At 37.1% G+C, this 21880-nt stretch overlaps 1 protein-coding gene and 2 long non-coding RNA genes across 3 annotated transcripts; 2 read left to right on the forward strand and 1 right to left on the reverse strand.

Annotated features, from left to right (window-relative positions):
* The first annotated feature begins 3330 nt into the window (after positions 1-3330).
* LOC112171331 (F-box protein At4g35733) lies at positions 3331-12349 on the forward strand. The gene is made up of 5 exons (XM_024308530.1): positions 3331-3340; positions 3719-4725; positions 8094-8115; positions 9372-9393; positions 12184-12349. Exons 1-5 carry the CDS (start codon positions 3331-3333, stop codon positions 12347-12349), a joined length of 1227 nt encoding a protein of 408 aa, XP_024164298.1.
* A 168-nt stretch (positions 12350-12517) lies between these two features.
* LOC112169906 lies at positions 12518-17271 on the reverse strand. The gene is made up of 2 exons (XR_002924952.2): positions 13420-17271; positions 12518-12776 (listed from the first exon to the last, which is right to left on the reverse strand). It is a non-coding gene; the product is annotated as an uncharacterized LOC112169906 (long non-coding RNA).
* A 759-nt stretch (positions 17272-18030) lies between these two features.
* On the forward strand, positions 18031-21492 carry LOC112169010. Its single transcript, XR_002924487.2, has 3 exons — positions 18031-18212; positions 19493-19613; positions 21073-21492. It is a non-coding gene; the product is annotated as an uncharacterized LOC112169010 (long non-coding RNA).
* Positions 21493-21880: the final 388 nt, after the last annotated feature.

Genomic DNA, 21880 nt, shown 5'->3' on the forward strand with positions numbered 1-21880 from the left:
CAAAGCAGCTGACACGCTTAATTACCACGCAATATACGTAGGCCCAAGCTACGTTTGGGGCTTATACGGCGGGATGTGGTGTGGAAGGTAACGGATCATGTGAGGCCCATTGTTACGATAAGGCCCATCGATAATTTTGGACTTGGGAACCAAGATTCACGCTTGATGGACCAAAATCTTAACATGGGCTAGTAGAGAGATGAAAACAGGCCCAGCAAAACTCAAAGCCCATTAGAATTACTTCCTTACCAAAAGCCCATTAGAGCAGCCTCTAGCCCAAGCCCGTTGAAACCATCTTCTTCCCAAACCAGAATGTCGTGCTATCCAAAACTGCTGCTGGGATTAATGCTTCACCATTTCTGGCAAGAACCCAGAATCTATGGACAAGCTTTGATTTATAAACCCAGCAATCCCGTTTCAATTTCCAATAGCCTCAAACTTTGTGATTACAATAGTAGAAAATAAGGGATTAAAATCCCTCAAAGATCACAGCAGCACAAAATCTGGGATCTTCACCATCGACCTTCATAGCCAGACCCAGCTTTCACCCTTTTGGTTTCATGGGGAAAACAAAAGCTGAAGGCTTTAGGATTATCCCACCAAAACTAAGAATACCACTTCAAAACCCCCAGTTCTTAGCACGAATCTTCCCCTTCGATCTCCAGTATAAAAAACGGGTTCCCGTTGGAAGCAAGCCACAACGACCCAAAAACATCAAGCAAGAGATCAAGCTCTATCTCTGAACCTCTAGCCATCGATTCCTCTCAATCAACCTTAACCCAAAACCCAGAAATCATGTCATTGCTGGAACCTTCTCTCTGCTAAACTTTCAGGCATCTAGCTCACACACCATATCCACCTATAAGCTCTGTTGTTCTTGTGAAATTAACTCCAATCACTGCCGTTATCATCTGGTCTGATCGCTGCTGCTATCATCTATTCTAATCGTTGCTGTTACCATCCAGCTAGTCACAACAAAATCGTTCCTGGGTCAAGCCTTCGATCGATTTTGGGCCTGGTCTTCGCTCTATCAAGAAGGCTATTGCTGCAGGAAAACCAAAACACAAAATTGCCCTTCACACAAATAATTAAGGGTTATTGCTTGTAGGATGGACAAAGTTCTCTTTCACACTATTAAAAATTGATTTTGTTAGAGGTAGAAAAGAGTAGTTAAAAGTGTAGGGATTGTCTACAGTACATTAATGTACCAATACATCAAGTAGACTACATTCAATACAGAGGTAGACTAGCTCAGTACATGGGTAGACATGCATGGAGTTAGTCTACCCTTGTACCAAGCTAATCTACATCTGTATTGAAGCTAGTCTACTTGATGTATCGATACATTAATGTACTAAAGTATTTTCCAAAAGGGTATTCTAAATTATATATAGAAGCATTTAGCAAGTATAATATCTTTTTTTGTTCTTATTTTGAAAAAGAAAATTGTATGTGCTAGCTAGCTTGAAGTCATAGGCGCTACATAAAATATATAAGCGGGGTATCTTGTGCCAGAAGAATGGTTATCTCTATAATCCGCCCACCGACTTATAATTAACATCACCAAATTGGATGATGGTTGAGAAGTATCCCCCCACACATTAGAATTCCGATTCTTCAAAACAAACGACAACAACATCATGCATAACAGTAGATGAAGAGAGATCTTATAAATTTGACGTACCAAGCCAAGAAACTACTGATGAATATATATAGTTGATTTTGGCGTACAAAGGGTGCTGAGAGTAAAACTTCTGTAGCAATAAGGCAATCTCGAAGAGCATTGGATTGGATTCTGACCCAAGGCAGGCACGTACGGCAGTATTGTCATTTGTCAAGTGCATTAATTTATGTATAATATAATTTTTCTGATTTTAATTATTCATGGCAATATCCAATTACATGTATGAGGTACAATTTGAAGAGTGTCAAAGACAAAGGCAACAATCCCCTGTTCTTGGAATTCACATATTTGCCTTAAATTTAGACTATTCAATAAGTCCCTCCGTTTTATGAGAAAAGAAACATGATGATCGACTCATTGATTCAATTTAGCGCCCCCCCCCCCCCCCCCACACACACACACACACACATATATATATACACACGCGCGCGCATACACTCATATAGTCCTTCTTAACTAAGGATGTCCTTACCTTAGCTTAGGAACGGATTAATTACAGCCGTTGATGTCCAAGGTAGTCTACAGTCTACTTCAAGATTAATTACAGAGGTGATGACCACCATCAGAGCCGATCAAGATAGAGTCCAGCGTCAAGTCAGTCGACGATAAGTATTGGAGCCAAATCAAGATACAGTCACTGAGCCAAGAGGAGGCCGAATTCCACTCAACTTCAAAGAGCCAAGAGATCAGTTCAAGTCACAGAGCAGCCAATATAAATAGAAGCATCGACAGAATACATTACACACACAACTCCATAAACTCAAGCCATCAAGCTTTTCTTGTTTTCATCTTACCTTTTACTTAGGTAGAATTTCCGTCTGTTCCTTACTCCATACGCAAGAGGGTCAGTTTGTATTTGCTTTTGCACTTAGGGTTCCAAGTGCCCTACACGCGGAGGTCCTTGCTTTTCTCGATTCATGTTGCTCGGCTCAAGGAGTGGCACCTTCAATGGATTGAAACGAACTCTCTGGTGGTTGTACAGAATTTTGCCTCCCCAGCCCTAATCTTTTGGAGGTGCGTACGGGGTGGTTAAATGGTCTATCAGTTGTGCCTACATGTAACTCATATATGTCGAGAGGGAAATGGTCCGACTGGTGGGTTGGCTAACTATGAAGCTTCGATTGAAGGAAGCCAGGTTTGGGAGTCTTTGTCTCAGTTCTTGGTCCCTGCGCTTGGTCGAGATTATGTGTCTTGGCCGACTTACCGGTTTAGATAAATTTTTGAGGCTGTGTTCTTGTTTCTGCTAGAGATTGGTGCATGGGTTTATTGGTTTCGGTCCGAGAACTTTCTAGATTATTCTAGTCTTGATTTTTTTTGTTTTAGGTGGATACCCTTCTTGGCTTTGGTCATCCAGACCTCACTTTTATTTTTATTTTTTCGTACACCACTTGTAACCGCTCTTTTATCTCAGTAAAAGTTTGATGGAAAACAAAACCAGTATTCTTCACGTAAAACCTAATCCTTAATGCAATAGCACTTCTATTCTCTTTTGATTTTGTTTTCGTTCTTTATTTGCTAAAATAATAATCCTATGCCCTAACGATGTAGATGATTATACTATATATAAATAAGCGGAGAGGTGATTAAGTTTGACAGTACCTCTTCAATCTTCTTCAGAGATTTCAAAATTGCAAGGGAGGATAACTATGAATTCAGGTATGAATTTTCGCTGAAACCATTACTTTCTGTGCTTCTTAAATCTTTTGAAAAAAAAAGGTTATATATATTTGGTTACCATTAAATTCCGCCATTTGCAAATTGTGTTTGAAAAATATCATAACTATTTCTGTGTGATTGCTGTAAAACTTCTGTAATCAAGATCTCTTCTACCGTACATACATATATATTAGAGTTTTAATAGCTTGTATCAACAGTTTCAAGTCATATTAATGATATGCATGATGCATGAAATATGTGCTGTACATACGCATGAAATATTACTAACTAGCCAACTAGGACACATTTTGTTTTTCATCCCATCATATATACGTACGTAATGTTTATGGTTCAAAATTAACTTGTTTGTGCTCTCAGGTTGGGCAGGACTACCAAAGGACTTGTTGGGTTTAGTTTTAGAAGGATTAGTATCATCATCAGATTATCTGCGATTCAGCGTTGTTTGTAAGTCATGGTTTTCTGTGGCAAAGGATAATCAGAGGCAACACATATCAAGATTTCAGCAACCTCCGATGCTCCTGATTTCTAGTGCAGATGAAGAAAATTCATGGAATTTATACAATGTTGTGGATGATAAGATTCTGGACATGCAACTAAGAGTGCCGAATAGACGATTTTGTGGCTCTTCAAAAGGATGGTTGATATTTGTGGATGAAAGTTTTGCAGTAACCCTACTAAATCCATTCTGCTCCAATGTTAGAGGAAAGAAAAAGAAGACAAATGTGACAATCATTCGTCTTCCACCATTGCATGGTAAGAAGGTATGGATTCAAACATGCGACTACTATGTCTTCAAGGCTATATTGTCAGCAGACCCAATACTAGATCCAAAAGATTGCATTCTTACGGTAATTAATGCTGAATATGGTCGACTGGCTTTTATCAGACCCACTAGTAGAGACAAACGCTGGACTTATGTTGATAGGAAATGGGGCTTAATTGAAGAAGTGGTATATTCTGAAGGTAAAATTTATGCAGTTGATAACAACAGCCAACTTTTTTCTTTTGATATTAATAGCTTGTCGAAGTTGGAACTTGGGCAAGGTCTTTCTTCGGATGGCTTTAGCAAGAGATATCTTGTATTCAATTCAAATAAGAAACAGTTCTGGATGGTTAAAAGGTATATTCAGTACCAAAAAGTCAAACGTGAGACCACAAAATTCAAAGTTTTCAAGATGAACTTCGATGAGCACGAGTGGATAGAAATAGAAACCCTAGATGATGTTGCCGTCTTTGTGGGTGATAACTCCTCAGTGTCTGTGGCAGCTTCAGATTTTCCGGGTTGCCGGTCTAATTGTATATACTTTAGCCATGATGAGGATACATGTGGCACACTTGAGCCTTATGGACCTAATGATTGCGGAGTATATGAAATAACGAGTCATCGTTTCTTACAGCCTTATCTAGATGACTCTAAGAAGCTGTTGAAGTTAACAAGGCAACCTCCAATCTGGTTTGTGCCATCCTTTCAACTGTAATAGAATCGTTCGGTGTACTAAAATTGTTCGATAAATTGTGTCATCACTTGAAAGTTCATTGACTAGCTATTTTGTGTTTTGATGGCATTTTCCCTGTACTAGATTTTATTGCTTGGTCTTGAATGGAAATTAAATATTGCTAGCATTGCATAACTTATATAGTATAGATAGGGTTAGATAGCGTAGTTAATTATGTAGTGTTGTTCTCTCTCTCTTTTTTGGATAGTTAGTGAGAATTTCATACATATATATAGGGCCTTCTACTGAGGAATCCTTTTTTTGCCATTTTAAGGGATAACTTAGTAGACCCACTTTTCTATCACATATCCACATCTCATCTGTTCAGTTTTTAGGTATATATGAATAGATCATCTATGCAAACTTTCAGCCAAATTGATAATCATACCGTTAGGGCATTCATAACTACGATTTACAATTATGAACTTGAATAATTCAGTTTTGACAGATTCGGATCGTCCATTGATTTAATTTAGTTCAATACCTTAATGATCATATATATATAAAAACTGAATGGATGAGATGTGGATATGTGATTGAAAAGTGGGTCTAATGAGCGATCTCTTAAAATAACCAGAAAAATAAATCTCTGGATATATATATATATATATATATATATAATGAATAAGCTAGTTAAACAAACTTGTGACAATGCAAGATAATTGATCGACCATTTTAATTTGTTAAAAATTTCTCCCAACTAATTAAATTTGATTTTTTCTACACCTCCCATTCCCAATATATGATGACTTAATCAACTCAAGCATATCACCACTTGGCTATGTCTAGGACCTAGGAATTAATTAAGTAGAAAACGAAGAGGATTCGATCGGTTCTTGCCCTCCCCTCTGTCTCAGTGAGATGTATGTGTGTGTGAGAGAAGCAATAGATCATTTTTGACTCGATGTATATTCCAATCATTAAAATAGATATTGTCATTTGACTGGTATTTAAATTGTTAACTATGTCTGGGATCTTATTAAAACTCGATCTAGAACTAAAACTGACTGAATGTGATCTGCAAGGTCTACTCATTTAAACAAGTTTTTGGAAACTGGACAAAAGTGTTGTAGAAGAATCTATGTTTAAATCTAAACTTAGAGCTACCTTTGAAACTTAAGGGTTCTTCAATCACCGCTCAAGCTGCATCCGCTCATGCCTCACCCAGGACTTAATGTTTGGACTTGGACCTATTTAAAGATCATCAATTTGGCTGAAATTTTGCAGAGATAATCTATACATTAGTACCTAAAAATTGAACGGTCGAGATGTGAATATGAGACCGAAAAATGACCCTAAACTCTAACCTCACACTTTAATTTCAAAGTGAGGCCTCGCTCTGGATAAATATTATATATATAGAACAAGGATCTGAAGAGGACGTCCGTAAAATTAGAAAGTTACGGACAAAATACATGTCAGCCACCAATCAACTTAATTTCCAATGCGGGTCCCACCCACAATCATCTTCTCTATCTCTCAAGTCTCACCCAGTCCAATTAGTCAACACTCCTTCTCTGTCTCTAACTCTTCAATCTAATTTTCTAAATGCATGAAACTTGCTCTTGATTCCTGATCCTCTCCAATTTCCAGAAACAGAAACAGATTGATTAGAAACTATAAATTTTGAAGTATTCATATAAATCACCATAGCACTTCGAGCAAATCTCTCATTCCCCAAAGAAACCCACCAACCACCGCAGTCTCAAGCTCCACTCCAAATTCACATTTGCTCCTTCCCTCCACTATTCTCATAATCCCATACCCTTCTACCCTCTCATCTTCTCTAATCTTCAAACATCTAATGCCACCACCACCTACAAAGTACAAACAAAACCTTAACACACTCCTTGTCTCTTTGTCTTCCAACAACCAAACCAACTACGAGTTCCTCAATTTGTCTATGGGAACTGGCACCAACATAGTCAATGTAATTGCACTCTGTAGAGAAGACCTTGCCCAAGACCAGTTTTGTAGTTGTTACGGCGAAGCTAACATCATTCACTCGCAAAATTGCTCTAATCATCACCAAGCAATCATATGGGCCCTGTGATTGCACTGTTCGATACTAGAACATCGATCACCATGTTCGGAATCGAAGAAGACAATCCCGCTTAGTTGTTGCCGAGCCCTAATAGTGCGTCAAACCCTGAAGATTTCAAGCTGGTGCTTAATCCCTTATTGGAAACTTTGAGCCAAAATGCATATTAGGGGGATTCGATGAAGAAATTTGCAGTAGGACATGCGCTTGTCCCTGTAGGAAGTGAGAGAAATCAAACCAGAAATTGATGCCCAGAAAAAAGGAAACTATGTATCTGAAAACTGATGCCAAGATAACCCTGATTTTGAGACAGAAGATTGAAATTCAAAAAGGGAGGACCTGTATCTGGCCCGAGTCAGACTCGTTATGGATCTTACCTTCAAGAGAGATAGAGAAGATGATGTAGTTGTTGGAGAGGAAAGATCTCACATTGGAAAAGTGATAAATAAAATATAATTTATAAGTGGGTGGATCTCACCCAATTATACCGAGGCCTTTTGTGATTAAAACCCAACACCTATCGGGTGGTTAAGTTTGGACAGTATCGGTACAATGGTGGGCCACAGGCCACGCTTGTCGCTGTTTAACATGGTATCAGAGCGGGTCGCCCTTCAATACGTTGCCATCATGGACCCGGATATGGGTTCATTCATTAATTGATTCACCAATCTCCTCTCCAATCATGGACCTAGTTTGGGTTCATTAAATTGGCCATTGGAAGTTTTCGATTGGATTATTGCCAAGTGTCCGATGTGGGCCTTGGATTGTTATGTGATTGGTCAAGTCTCTAATGTGGGACTTGTGACCCGATTTCCAATGTGGAATCGGGTTTGTCAATTAATTCCACGTGCATACCTAGAGCTAGGTTGCACGTGAGGGGGCGTGTTGGAGAGGAAAGATCTCACATTGGAAAAGTGGTAAATAAAATATAATTTATAAGTGGGTGGATCTCACCCAATTATACCGAGGCCTTTTGTGATTAAAACCCAACACCTATCGAGTGGTTAAGTTGGGACAGTATCGGTACAATGGTGGGCCACGGGCCACGCTTGTCGGTGTTTAACAGTAGTGGGACCCGTGATAAGTCTAAAAGATGCACAACTTAAACCTTGCACTCAAATATCATCGTTGGTAATATAGTGATCAAGCAAGGGTCATTACCCGCTGAAGATTGTTCCTAAACTGCTAATCAAATGTCACAAACTACTCTAAATTATGCTACTGAACAGTTAACGAAAATAAATTATTTAACTAACCTAGACTCGATGGAATTTTCTGACAATTTTACATGACACTAAACACACATTGAATAACACGTATACAAAATTTCAAAACAATCGGAGTAGATTTGATATATTAAATAATTCACGTAAAACTGAACACAGAAAGATAACAAAGCAGAAACAGATTTTATAACTTTAAAACTATTGACAGAAACAAAGCTAAGGACTCATTCTCCACCACCAAACACACTCAATCATATCAAATCTCAGTTATGAAATCTTAATTCTCAATTGAATTTACCCGAAGTTAACTCACAAGCTCGAATTAACCCATTACCCTTTCTTAGTTCCTCGTTAAGTGAATACAAGCTCACCACTTAATCTATTTCCGATAATGCAGCCTAGACACAAGCTCGCTAAGTTTAACATATCAAAATCATTAAGCAAGAAAAGGGTTTGGATAAATCTAGGGTCACAAGTACATTGGTAGTCTTGCTAAACCTAGGGTTTGAGTCACATGTAATTCAAGAAAACATTTTGCTACTCAATTGGAATCAACACACGACATATACGAATCTAGTGTTACTCCTAGCATTAGAACCCTAACCTATTCATTTAATTGCGCACCTAAACAAACAAGCAAAGATTCATCTTGTAGACACAGTGAAACAAACACTCAATTGATAATATAGAAAACCAAAAACTGAATTGTCATCAATATGAATTGAACATGTTTGGGGCTTTGAAATCGCCCCTAGCTACAAAAGTATTTAGCTAGACATAGTCATGAACAAAACAAAAACTAGAAGAAAGGAAGAGGAAGAGACGGCGGCTAGTTGATAGCAGAAGATGTCATTCTTTCTTTCTCTTGTGCGGCCCCCCTACGTCCAAACTGATCACGTCCCTCTTTTATTGCTTAGGTTAGGAGATTTTCACTTCTTTTCCTTTTAGGAATCAAGTAGCTTCTCATTTAAGATTCCTAATAATTTTCACCCATAAAAATATGTCATATATCTCTAATAAACAGAGATATTCAGTTAATACTCGTCGGTGGGCTTCTAAAAGGAATTCGGGCCTCAAATCATGGATTTCCGTCAAAGTGTCAGATTCTCAGACTGCTCGACCTTGCTGTACTAAATCGGCCATAACTTTTTGTAGAAAAATGATATGAATGAACCGTTAAAAGTTATGGAAACTAGACATCCGAAGCTTTCCAAACATATAAAGCTCACTGTCTAGTTCATTCTGAGCTTCTCTCAGTTTCATGTCGAAGTTGACTGATCTGCACATGCATATTTACTGATTTAGCTTCCTTTCTTCTACTTTGCTCCATAACACCTACAAAACATAAAAAGAAAGTAAATGACTTAAATAGATGGAAAACTAGCTAAGAAAACATGAAGAAATCAACACAAATTCATGTACATTTATGAGCTTATCAACCCGCATATGCGCTTTGAAAATTAAGCCCAACTCGTTGAATTTCTTTAAACCAACGAACGCCTGACATGTATTTAGTCCGCATATTTCCTCATTCACGGACGTCCGCCCCTGATCCTTGCTCTACACACACACACAATCCTTCTTGGCTAAGGACATCCTTACTTAAGCTTAGGTACAGATTTCCAGTTTTTGGCCACTTTTCGATCACATATTCACATCTTAACCGTTCAGTTTTTAGGTCCTAATGTATAGATCATCTCTTCAAAATTTCAGCCAAATTGATGATCGTTAAGGCATTCAAAACTGCAATTTACAATAATGTACACGAGCAGTTCCAGTTCGACAGATTCGGTTCGTTCGTGTAAATTGCAGTTTTGGATGCCTTAAGGATCATCAATTTGGCTAAAATTTTGCATAAGTGATATATACATTAGGACCTAAAAACTGAACGGTTAAGATGTAAATATGTGATAGAAAAGTGGCCAAATATTGGAAATCCGTTCCATAAGCTTAGGTAAGGATATCCTTACCTAAGAAAAATTTCATATATATACAGATCTTATCCAAAGCGGAGCTCCGCTTTGAAATTAACGTGTAAAGTTTGAGTTTTTGGTCACTTTTCGGTCGCATATCCACATCTCAACCATTCAGTTTTTAGGTACTATTGTATAGATCATCTTTACAAATTTTCAGCCAAATTGATGATCGTTAAGGTATCTAACTCGCTTAAACCAATGGACGGACTGAATTTGTCAACTAAGGCAGTTATTAATGCCTTAGCGATCATCATTTTGGCTGAAAATTTGTAGTAATAATCTATACACTAGTACCTAAAAACTGAATGGTCGAGATGTGGATATGCGACAGAAAAGTGACCCAAAACTCAAACTTCACACGTTAATTTTCAAAACGGAGATCCGTTCTGGATAGAATCTGTATGTGTGTGTGTGTGTGTGTATGGTTGCTTGTGTTATCATGTAAAAGTAATGTATGGCATTGAGAAATTTGCAGTAGCCAAAATAATTTATATTAATGGCATTTTCTTGCGTAGACAAGTAAAAATTTGGTAATCTCGAATGTATTACAATCAACGTTGGAGTATAGGGTTTTCTCAAATAGTCGAATTGAATTGAAATCGAATACACAAGGTATTGTTAATGCGATCAAATTTCCGGAGAAAGATGAAGAATACCATGTTGTAGCATCTTGTGGAAGGGATCAAATTTATTATATATGAAGCAGTTTGCATGCATCTATCAGATGGCATGTTGTTGTAATGATCGAGGTGGCTTATGAGCTAGCAGCCAAAGCACATAGAAGGGTTTATCAAACTTGGATAAGATTGTGTGCCTGAGAGTGGTTGAGACATCTTATTCTAGAAGAAATGAAGTTTTCATCATTCCCAGGGACAACCCTGAGGTGCACACACAATATATTTACTTGCCCTAACAAATGCACAACGGTCTCTGTCTTCCAGTTGGTAAGCCACCTAAGCTAGGCGAGACTGTTCTTTTCCTTGTCATTAGTTTGAATCTCCCCTTCTAGTATTTTCTATTCTGCTTTTTAGTTTTTCGTGGCATTTTCATAAATATTGATAATTCAGATTTACACAAATGGTCACTTAATTTTGACTCTTTAACCTCTCTCTCTCTCTCTCTCTCTCTCTCTCTCTCTCTCTCTCTCTCTCTCTCTCTCTCTCTCTCTCTCTCTCTCTACACCTTGCTCTTTTAGGTGAGTGGACTAAACTACCCTCAAGTTTAATGGTGTAGATGACAAATTTGATGGGAATGACTGAAGTGAATTCCAAAGTGAAATTTGAGTGACTCGAGCAATATTTTTGAAAAATGAGTGGACACTTTGATAGGTCATAGTTCAATGACCATTTGTGATTCTCGCTAATTAACAATGTAGAGATCATAAGTCTGTCGCCGGCGCTGACTATTGAGGGAGCAGTGGCAATGGTCAGGTTGACTCTGGGTAGGTTTTGCAGTTGGACAAGCCTGGGATCAAGTGTGATATTGCTAGGGTTCGGATTCTTCACCAGATTTCTTCCCCTCTGTAATAAGCTTTTCCACCTCAGGTGTTTGAGTTTATGAAAAAAGAGGAGGCAATCGTCCGTTTCAGATAAGTGGTTGGTGGGGTTCTGTTGGGTTGGCGGCATGTTGGAACACCCAAAAGAGGGCTGTGTAGGGCCTTCAAAATTGGAAGAGGCTGTTTTGTAGCCAAACCTAACCCTAACACTAAGGTTAGGGTTTCTGAGGACAATGCTGTCACGGCGGTTCAGGTTGGTTCCGCTTCCTCTTTGGTTTCGGGGTTGCTAGCCCAATTTCAAGCGCATTCTCTATTCACGGCAGTGCCGAATATATATTTTCACTTTCTTCATTCCTGGGATCTCGGCGGGGAAGTTGGCTACACTTCAGGGCCCAGCCGTCTGCCCCAACTGTTCCAGTTCGTGTAGACCGACCTACTGAAGCTGTTCCAGTTAAGGCTCTTCTGGATCCAAGCGCAAGGCGTCTTCTGTGGCTTTAATCACCTATGGCAAGCACACAAGGCTTGAGAAGTCTGCTGCCTTGGATGCCATGTGCCTTGATTTCAAACTGATTTGGCTCTAAAGAACAGGAATGGGGTGCTGGAGATTTCTCCCGTGAAGAAAGGGAGGGTTGGTCGTCGCCCTAGTAGGAAGAACATCCTTAAGGTGGATGCTTTTAAGCCCCGGAAGCTGTCCACCCAAACTTTTAAACCAAAGAAGAAACGCATTGCTAAGGTTTCTGCCACTGTCAACTAAAATTTTCTTGACAGCTTAAAAGCATCAAGAAAGAATTTTCTTGACGCCTCATAGCCACATCACATGATTACTTTACTTGACTATCTTTAGCCGTCAATAAACAATTATTTAATTTTAAAAAATTAATACTTCTTCGCAGAAAACAAAAACAAATGACAAGCTACAGAAAACAAATGACAAGCTAATGATTGTATTGCATGAAACAAATATATATACACAGAAGTACGCAAAATTAGCTCAAAAAAAATGGAATTGAAATCACCATAAACTATACAAGTTGAATTGACTCGATTGTTTTACAAGCTTCATCTACAAATAGATATTCATATAATTTGAATAGATTAATCTTTTTCACGATTAACATGACGCATCCTTGATACCTCTTCAAAAACTTGAATCGCTGATCAACAGAAACAAAATCAAAAACCTGCATAACCAGTACGTATATCATATGACCATCAAATAGCAGATATAGAAAATTAATCATTTGTCTCACATTCGCAGGCATGCATTGAGAATTACAGGTAACAGAGAACTTTGAAAAATAGACGGACAATTGGGCCTCTAAAGGACAGAGATCTAGGTAACAGAGATTTCTTAAATCTCTGTTTAGTTTCTGTGGTGTTTAATAGCTCATGCATACCTATATTGAGATTAAATTAGCAAACCTAAGTGTAATGAAGTGGGAAGTGATTGAACTACCCTAATTCATAGTGTACCATAAGCAAAAAAGAAGGTGAAAAACTTCAGTGAACTACAATCTTTCTCAAAGCTATGGTCTTGGGTTCATGTTAGATCATTCCCATATTGAGATTAAATAAAGCAAAACTAAGTGTAATGAAGTGGGAAGTGATTGAACCAAGTGTACCATAAGCACAAAAAAAAAAGTGAAATAGTTCAGTAAACTACAGTCTTAAAGCTGAAAGGTCTTGGGTTCATGTTAGATCTGACCTTGTCAAATAATAAACGTCAATCCAACAATCCATTTGGTGCTACTCACGTTTCTTCTTACCATGTGTACAGGTATTTTGTATACAGAATGAACACACAAAATTAAGCTTAAGACATACCGGAATGATGAGAATCCAAAGCAGCCAAGAAAATCAGCCCTGCAGTCAATCCCAAGAGAAATAAAGCTACGAAAAAGCACAAATGAGCGATCACATGCCTTGAACCACCACTAAATCACCTATTAAGCACTAGGAAATCTTGGCCAAATTTTCAGTTGGTGTTATTGACCACCCAACAAATAATTGTGCAAGAATTCCTCAAGTACACAAGAACAAAAATATCTCCTACACAATAGTGAGCAGCAAAGAGGAATATATATACTTGACATAAATTGGGACAATTCTGACTAGAACCATGTAATAGTTTATCACTTAGCCATCCTATTAGACATTAAATCTTTTAAATGTGCTACATCTTGCAACCTCAAACCTGTAACAATAACATACTGTGTAAGAGCCATCCAACAAAAGTCTTCAAAAAAAGAAGCATAACCTTTAATTAGGATGGTAGCTGCGATTGCCCAAGAAAAAAAAAAAGATGACAGGAAAAATGGAGAGCAGCACCCGTCACAAAAATAAAGCCAAGATATTATATCATTGGATTAGAGAAAATCAAGAAAGGAAAGCAGGCTCCCCTGTCACCTTCACCTCACACCACTAACGGTCTTTGAATACAAAAAAAAGGAAAGATATAACCGGGCCCAATTCACGAAGTTCATTGTCAAAAACCTAATGAACCCACAATTATTCAACACCCACCCACACACACACACACACCCCTTGGGACAGAAACACACATATGTAGATAGTGCAGAGTATGATGTAGAGGGCTATTAAACTCTAGCAAGTGTACAATAAAATGCAGAGTATGATGTAGGGGGCTATTAAACTCTAGCAAGTGTACAATAAAATCAAATCCTATGCTTCGGAATTACCAAATATTTCTAATAGTATAGGAATTGTGATCCTAAACTAACAAATTATTCAACAGGACTAAATATAAACACTGGTATCAAGAAAATATGCATTTATCAGATAACTGCGTCCTAACAATCATTCATTCAACTCAGGGGCAACATATGCAGTATGAAGTCAATTATCGTAAGCGTTTTTCAACAATAATGTGACAAAGGAACATTGATCTGCACAGCCCAATACAAAAAGGTTACAGAGCATGACGGTATAATAGATCTGCATATTTCAGGTTTTGTGGTCATTAGTGCAGATGAAATTCCTAAATTTGCCATGACCAATTGAGTGTTACATCTACTTCATTTGTTGGCTCTTTTACTTTTGATTCCATATACAAATTATAGTTGCTGAAGTTCTTCAGGAAAAGGTCAGTTGACGACAACATTTGATATAATTTTGGAAATACACCCATTAAACTAACTGATTGTGAAGGATAATTTAAAATACACACGTGTGCGCGTGCACACACACATACAGAATTGGATACAAGAGAGACATGCCTTCTTCAGTCTTGCTCAATTTAATAGATCAAATTACAATGACAGTCTCAGGCTAGAGCTGTATGCAAAGGAGGTGCCTCAACCATTAAGGAGCAAGCAATGAATGCCTTTTATGTTAAAGATTCTTCTGGGAACTCATTGGATATAAAGAAAATCGAAGCACTTTGTAAAGAAATTGAACACACAATGATGTTCAATGTGAAGAAAGTTCCAACAAGTCTTAGGCACCTGAGATTAGTGGATGGGCCTAGACAAGCTTCTTCTTTCGGAACTAGTTAGAGAGGCTCTTGTTAATAGTTCTCAGTTACAAGGTTACTGGTAATGTTATGTATTGCCCAACTTAAGGCAAGGAAGATTACCAAAAGTACTTGTCGACACCTCAAAAGCCAAAAGGTCCGAGCGCAAAGGGTTGAAGAAAATTAGCATAAACGCCTACGGCCTACCAACCACCAGATGTGAAAATGAGGCCCATCTCTTTAACATTGATTACTTAAGGATTTGGTGAATCATGAAAAGGCCAAAGATATGTTATTCCCCAGGTGTTGAATATAAGGAGATAACAACTATTAAAAGATTCCCGGAAAAATGGTTACTCAACCCCACTAGATAAATGAAACTTGGGTCCCTGTACACATTTTTAACTTGCTGTTAAAAGTCAAATTTGGGTCACTAGACTCTAGACATAATCTGACCCAAACTTGTGAACCCAGCTACTCCTCCAAGTGTCTGTATATATGCACACATATATAGTCCTTCTTCACTAAGAATAAGGGTTTCTGGAAAGCTACCAGGTGTCTCTCTTTCTTTTTTCAGGGTCATCAAACATAGGGTTTAGAGTGTGAGTCCTGATGAAATATTCAATGCAAAAATAGGGTACAGGGTCATCAAAAGGACCTGATTAAATATTCAACAGAAATATAGGCTTCAGGGTCATCAAAAATAGGGTTTAGACTTTAAGAGTGTGAGCCCTGATTGAAATATTTAATGCAAAAATAGGATTCAGGGTCATCAAAAATATCGAGGCACAGGCTAAACAAATCTCTCCAAATACTATTGCCTAATATATACTAAACAGAGCAGAGTGTGATCCCTGGTGAAAATTTGGACATATAGCGTGTGTTTCTTTTGAAACCTGGGAGACCCTTCAGCCAATGAGGTCAGACAAATGGCTTAGAAATGCAGTAGGATATACCTTTCACCCAACAAGGTTTCCAAATTCTGGAAAAAAGTTGATACTTTGCTTCTTCTTTGAAATCAAACATATCCATAAACACTTTTTTTTTTGGCCCAAAAACTTTCTTTTCAAACCACAAAAGGGCAGCAGCAATAACACAAAGGGATAACACAAAAATGTGCTTCCACCAAAAATCCTTGTTTAGAACCCTACTTTTATCTGGGTTTCTGCTAAACATACACTACCCAATTGTTCAAAACAAAAACAATAAAAAAGAACTTAGTTAGCCAATGATGGCAGAATTGATAAAACTAGGAAATGGGCTTGTGTTATACGATTCTGTTCATATCAGTGTTAGAAAGAGTCTATACCACGGTAGCAGAACCGTGCATTCCTGACACACTCAACAAAGCCAACCAAATATATCCAATCTAGTTCTTCTATATATGACCCAACAAGCATAGACTCGATTATATTTTCCTCTCAGAACGGAAAAGATCGAACACAACATTGAGCAGACAAACACGATAACTTACTGGTGCCATTGAGCAGACAAGTTCAAAGAAGAAGAAGAAGAAGAAGATCAAAAGAGAATGTCCCAAGAAACTGTCTGCAAAATTTAACTCCAAAATTAAGGTAGTAGCTGCAGAACAGAACAGCTAGAGATCATCGATCCTAATCCTCCCCTTTTCTGGGTTCCTCTGGTTCAAAATCCTATTTGCTTCTCCCCAATTCATAAGAAAAACCAAGATTTTGGATCCTAATCCTCCCCTTTTCTGGGTTCCTCTGGTTCAAAATCCTACTTGCTTCTCCCCAATTTCATAAGAAAAACCCAGATTTCGGATCCTAATCCCCCCTTTTCTGGGTTCCTCTGTTTCAAAATCCTATTTGCTTCTCCCCAATTCATAAGAAAAACCCATCCTATTTGCTTCTCCCCAATTCATAAGAAAAACCCAGATTTTGAAAGAAATAATAAATCAAAATCGATCATAATCGAATATAACCCAGATTTTTAAATGTCAGCAAATCCCACATTCCCAATCAGAAAACCAAGCAAGGCAATTAAAAATTAACCATCATGAACAAACACAAGAGCTCCTAGATTAAAAAAAAAAACTAAATCCAAACATATGAAACGATAAAATTAACAAAACTCACAAACCAGAACGATGGAGAGAAAGAGGGTGCAGCTACATATATAAATTGGATCCGTTAGGGTTCCTCGAGTCCTCTACTTTCTCTTTATCAAAAGTTCAAAACCAAAAAATTCACCCTTCACCCTCCTCGCTCTTATCGAAAATAAAAGTCACCCTCCTCCCGGTAAAGGTAAACCAGTAACTCACCTCACGTCCTCGTGAAAGTCACGTGCGTCAAGGACCAAAAATTTGACGTACATATATTCTCATTATTAAAAAGGAAAATTTAGGACATTAAAATGAAAGAAACAAAACGAAAATTATTGAACATATACACTACTACAAATATGACTTTTAATGACAATATTTAGATGACATTTGCCCAAAAACGTCATTAAATACCCTTTACATGACGTTTTTATTAGCAAACGTCATGGATCAAAATTGCATCTTAAGTTTATGACGTTTTTCAAACGTCATTGAAAGTCATACTATTTGATGACGTTTTCTAATTGTCATTATTCTTATGATGTTTTTCAAAAGTCATGAAAAGTTCTTCCATGACGTTTGATAAGTGCAATGAACGACAATGGGCCATGGCGTTTGGAAATCGTCATAAAAAATATTTTCATGACGCTTGATAAGTGCCATGATTGAAATGGGTCATGGCGTTTGAAAAATGTCATGAGAATTTTTTTATGACGTTTGTAAAGTGTCATTGATTCTAAAACGGACCATGGCATTTCATAAATGTCATAAAAACATTTGGCCCAAAATTTAAAACCAGCGCCAAATTTTCATTATGCGCTTAGCCCATCCAGATCTTTTTATCTGGCGCCATATAACCTTTTAAAAAAATATATTTTTTAAGTCTTTCTAGTCTTAGGAAGACACTTAGCCAGAAAAACAAAAAAGAAAAGAAAATTCATCTAAACCTCGAAAAGAACTCCTTCATCGTCTCTACTGCCTTCATCGTCTATATCTCCTTCTCTCACTGTGTGAAGGCTCTCTCCATCGTCTATCCCTATCTATTCTCTCAACGGCCTTCATCATCTCTCTCACTGTATTCAAGTAATCTCAATTTCACTTTTTGATTCTTTTCTTCTACTTGGGTTTTATGTGGATTTATGACCTCTGCTGCAAATCCTTTACCTGTTGTTTCTTTTGGTTTTTCGATTTGTAATTGTGATGATTTTGCAATTGAGGGACTGGGTTGGTAGTTTGTGCTTGAATTGGAGGGTTTTGTGGTGTTTGGATAAGTTCAATTTGTTTTGAAGTGATATTTTTGGGTTTATAATTGAGTGATTGGTGAGCAAATGATTGAGTTTGAGAATTTGAGTTCTTTGGAGCTATTGAAAACTATGTCTAATGGGTTTGTGGCTCGTTTTCGTTTCACTATCTTCCATTATTAGAAAATGATCCGAATTTCATTTCTGTAAGTGCTTTTAGTCATTGCAATACTACAACGATTCTCGGGCTCACTACGAAACTCAATTTCCTTCTATATCCTATAGAGGGCAGGTAGTGTAGGACTTACTGCGTCACAGGTTTAAATGAATTATGAGAATACTCGATCTCGGACCTTAAATAATTTCTGAACAAGTGTTTTTGTTAGTATTGAAGTGTCATTTTGTTGAATTTGTGACTCTTGTTTTGGAATAGAACATTGTCAATCGTTGTGGACGCTAAAGAGGTCTGAGACTACTTGGGTTTTATTTCATTATTTCTATTTACTTATGTTTATCCTATTGAATCATTTGTGTTTGCTTGGAATTTTGAGGATTCACAGCTGCAACTATATCTTGTCTTTAACTATATATATATATATATATATATATATATATATATATGGGGTTTGTCTTGTGCACATGTACACCTGCAACTTTATCTTATTGACATCTACAGCTGCAAATATATATATATATATATATATATATATATGTATGGGGTTTGTCTTGTACATATGTACACCTGCAACTTTCTCTTATTGACATCTACAGCTGCAAATATTTATATACATATATGTATGATCGGTTCATTTCTTGATCAGATCATACGCGTCTTTTTTTTTTTCTTTCTGGTATTGGTTGGAGATAACTCAGCTAAAAGTGCCGTAAGAATATTAGTGTGATAAATCTGTAGGGTAGTATGTGTAGCTGCAACTCCTACATCACTCAGGCTTTCTAGTACAGGTAGAAAGAACATTAGTTTCTTTCTTTGTGCTTGTTCTACTTTATGTCTTTAACTTGGGCTTGTTTTGTTCATTTTATTTACTGTAGTTTTTTTATTTGCAGCTGTACCTGCTTGTTAGTATAGTCCTTCCTAATTATGTTACAATTTTCCAATCACAGAATATAGGAAGTGGAAACTCTCTGGATTATCTCCCCTCTTGCTCTATTTCCTCTGCCTTCATTGGTTGATTAAGTACTGCATATCTACATTATTCTCTGTTGGCGAAAGTCTTCAAAAACTGTAAGTTTTCATTACTTTGTATTGGATGATGTATTTAATATCTATCTATTTACTGTCAAGATTGAGTTTGAGTTATGCATATTGGTTTGAGTTATGCATATTACTTTTCAGATCCTCCGCATTCCTTATGTAAATTGGTTTGAATTACTTTCTTTGGCTGTGAAGATTGACTTTTGTTTTAGCAATAAAATTTAGTTTTTGATGAGATGAATCATGAAATTTAAACTGACCATAACTCTTGCTATAGTTATTCTTTAGTTAATTAGTTTATAATTTGTTTGGATTTACAAATTTGTTTAGGTGTAATGCCTTTCTAGTTTAGCATGGATAAGAGCTGGATAAAATGGTCACCAAATAATTCTGAGTACAAAGCAAAAGTTAAGGAATTTATCTTGAACTCTAAGAAGTATGCAAGGAATCCTGACATGGTCATATGTCCTTGCGCTGTATGTGGAAACTGTAGCCCACAAACTGATGATGATTTGTTCTTACATTTGATCAAATATGGCTTTGATCCTAACTATAAAGTCTGGGTCTTACACGGTGAGCCTAGCACATCTGTACAAGTCAATGATTGTGCAATGTCACCTCACCTTGATGAGGATTATGAAATGCCAGAAGCTCATCAGATGTATAAAGATGCCTGCTTTCAGTTTCCTGATGGCGTTGCAAGTGCATCTTGTACAAATGCAAAAGATAAGTACAAAAAGAAGATTATGGAGGCTGAAATTCCTCTATACCCAGGTTGTACAAAATACACAAAGCTATCAGCCACCTTAAACTTGTACAAATTGAAAGTTGCATCTGGTCTTTCCAATTCTGGGTTTGATGACTTCCTGAAGGAATTCAAAAACAAAAATATGCTGCCAGATGAAAACAACTTCCCTGAGTCTTTATACATAGTAAAAAAAAAACCCTTAAAGTTGTTTGTGATTGTTTTGAAAGAGCCAAAATGGGCATGGTGGTGGTGGTGATGGTGGAAATATGCATGCTGATCCTATTAATACTCCATAAGTAAGAATTTGGTGCATTCCACTTTGTTACTTAGAATCTGGTTTACACTTATATATACTGTTCTCATTTTTTATATACAAATTAGAATGGACATGAACATGGTGAAGGAAGTATGAACCCTGGTACTGGAAATTCTAAGGTACATTTACATTTGGGCAGTTAAATATTTACTGGAATTTGTGTTGTTCTTTGGTGGGGTTTTGTGTTCTGTTGCTTTGGTGAAGTGTGATATGTTGCTTTGGTTGTTCTAAGATTGTTGTTGCTTTGCTTTGGTGAGGTTTTGTGTTATGTTGCTTTGGTATATTATGAGATTGTGTAAATTTCTCCTCATAGTATCCAGCCTTGAAACATGTTTATGAGATTGTGTAAAATTTCTGCATTTTGGAACATGTTTTGAAATTGTAGTTAACTTTGGATTGTGTATATCCCATTTTGGATTTTGTAGTCACGACATGATAGCACCCAACTTTCTATCAATGATAAGTGCAAGTTGCTAAACTGGGAAGGTACAAGTGAAGTAGTGGCTAGAGGACACATTTCTGATATTCATCCAGAATCAAAAGTGCATGGCTACAAACTTGGACCTAATTGTTATAGAATTGCTATTGAGGAAGTTGTCATGCCTGATGTTGTATTCTATCGAAGTCAGCCCGAATTTGTGACTATGGAAGATGCACCTGGAAGTACTGTTGCTTGGCCGATTAAGTACATTCTCTGTGACAATTGAAATAGTATTGGCAACTAGCTTTTTTTTGGACAAGGCATAAGCAGCTATATATAGCTATAAGTATTTTGTATTTTGAATTCAATAACAATGTGTGATATATTTGATGATGGATTTATATAATATTTGTTTCTGATTAAATATTAAATATATTGAATAATTTTTTAAAAAAAATTTTATTTATTTTATGACACTTTGTCAATGTCATTGAACATATGAGCACAACATTCACTAAATGTCACGAAAACATAGCATGACATTCACAAAACGTCATGAAATCATTTCAATGGCAACTAAAAAACGTCATGGAAATTATTCCATGGCGACTACTAATCGCCATTAAAGCTATTTTTATGGCACTCTATAAACGTCATCTTTGATACTTTAGATGACAATTGAAAACCGTCATGGAAATAGTTTTTATGGCTATTCAAAAACGCCATGGAAATAGTTTTGATGACGTTTATGAAACGTCATGGAAATACTTTTCATGGCGTTTATCAAACGTCATGAAAAAACTTTCTATGAC

The sequence above is a fragment of the Rosa chinensis genome, chromosome 6 (genome assembly GCF_002994745.2).
Source record: "Rosa chinensis cultivar Old Blush chromosome 6, RchiOBHm-V2, whole genome shotgun sequence".
NCBI classification, from domain to species: Eukaryota; Viridiplantae; Streptophyta; class Magnoliopsida; order Rosales; family Rosaceae; genus Rosa; species Rosa chinensis.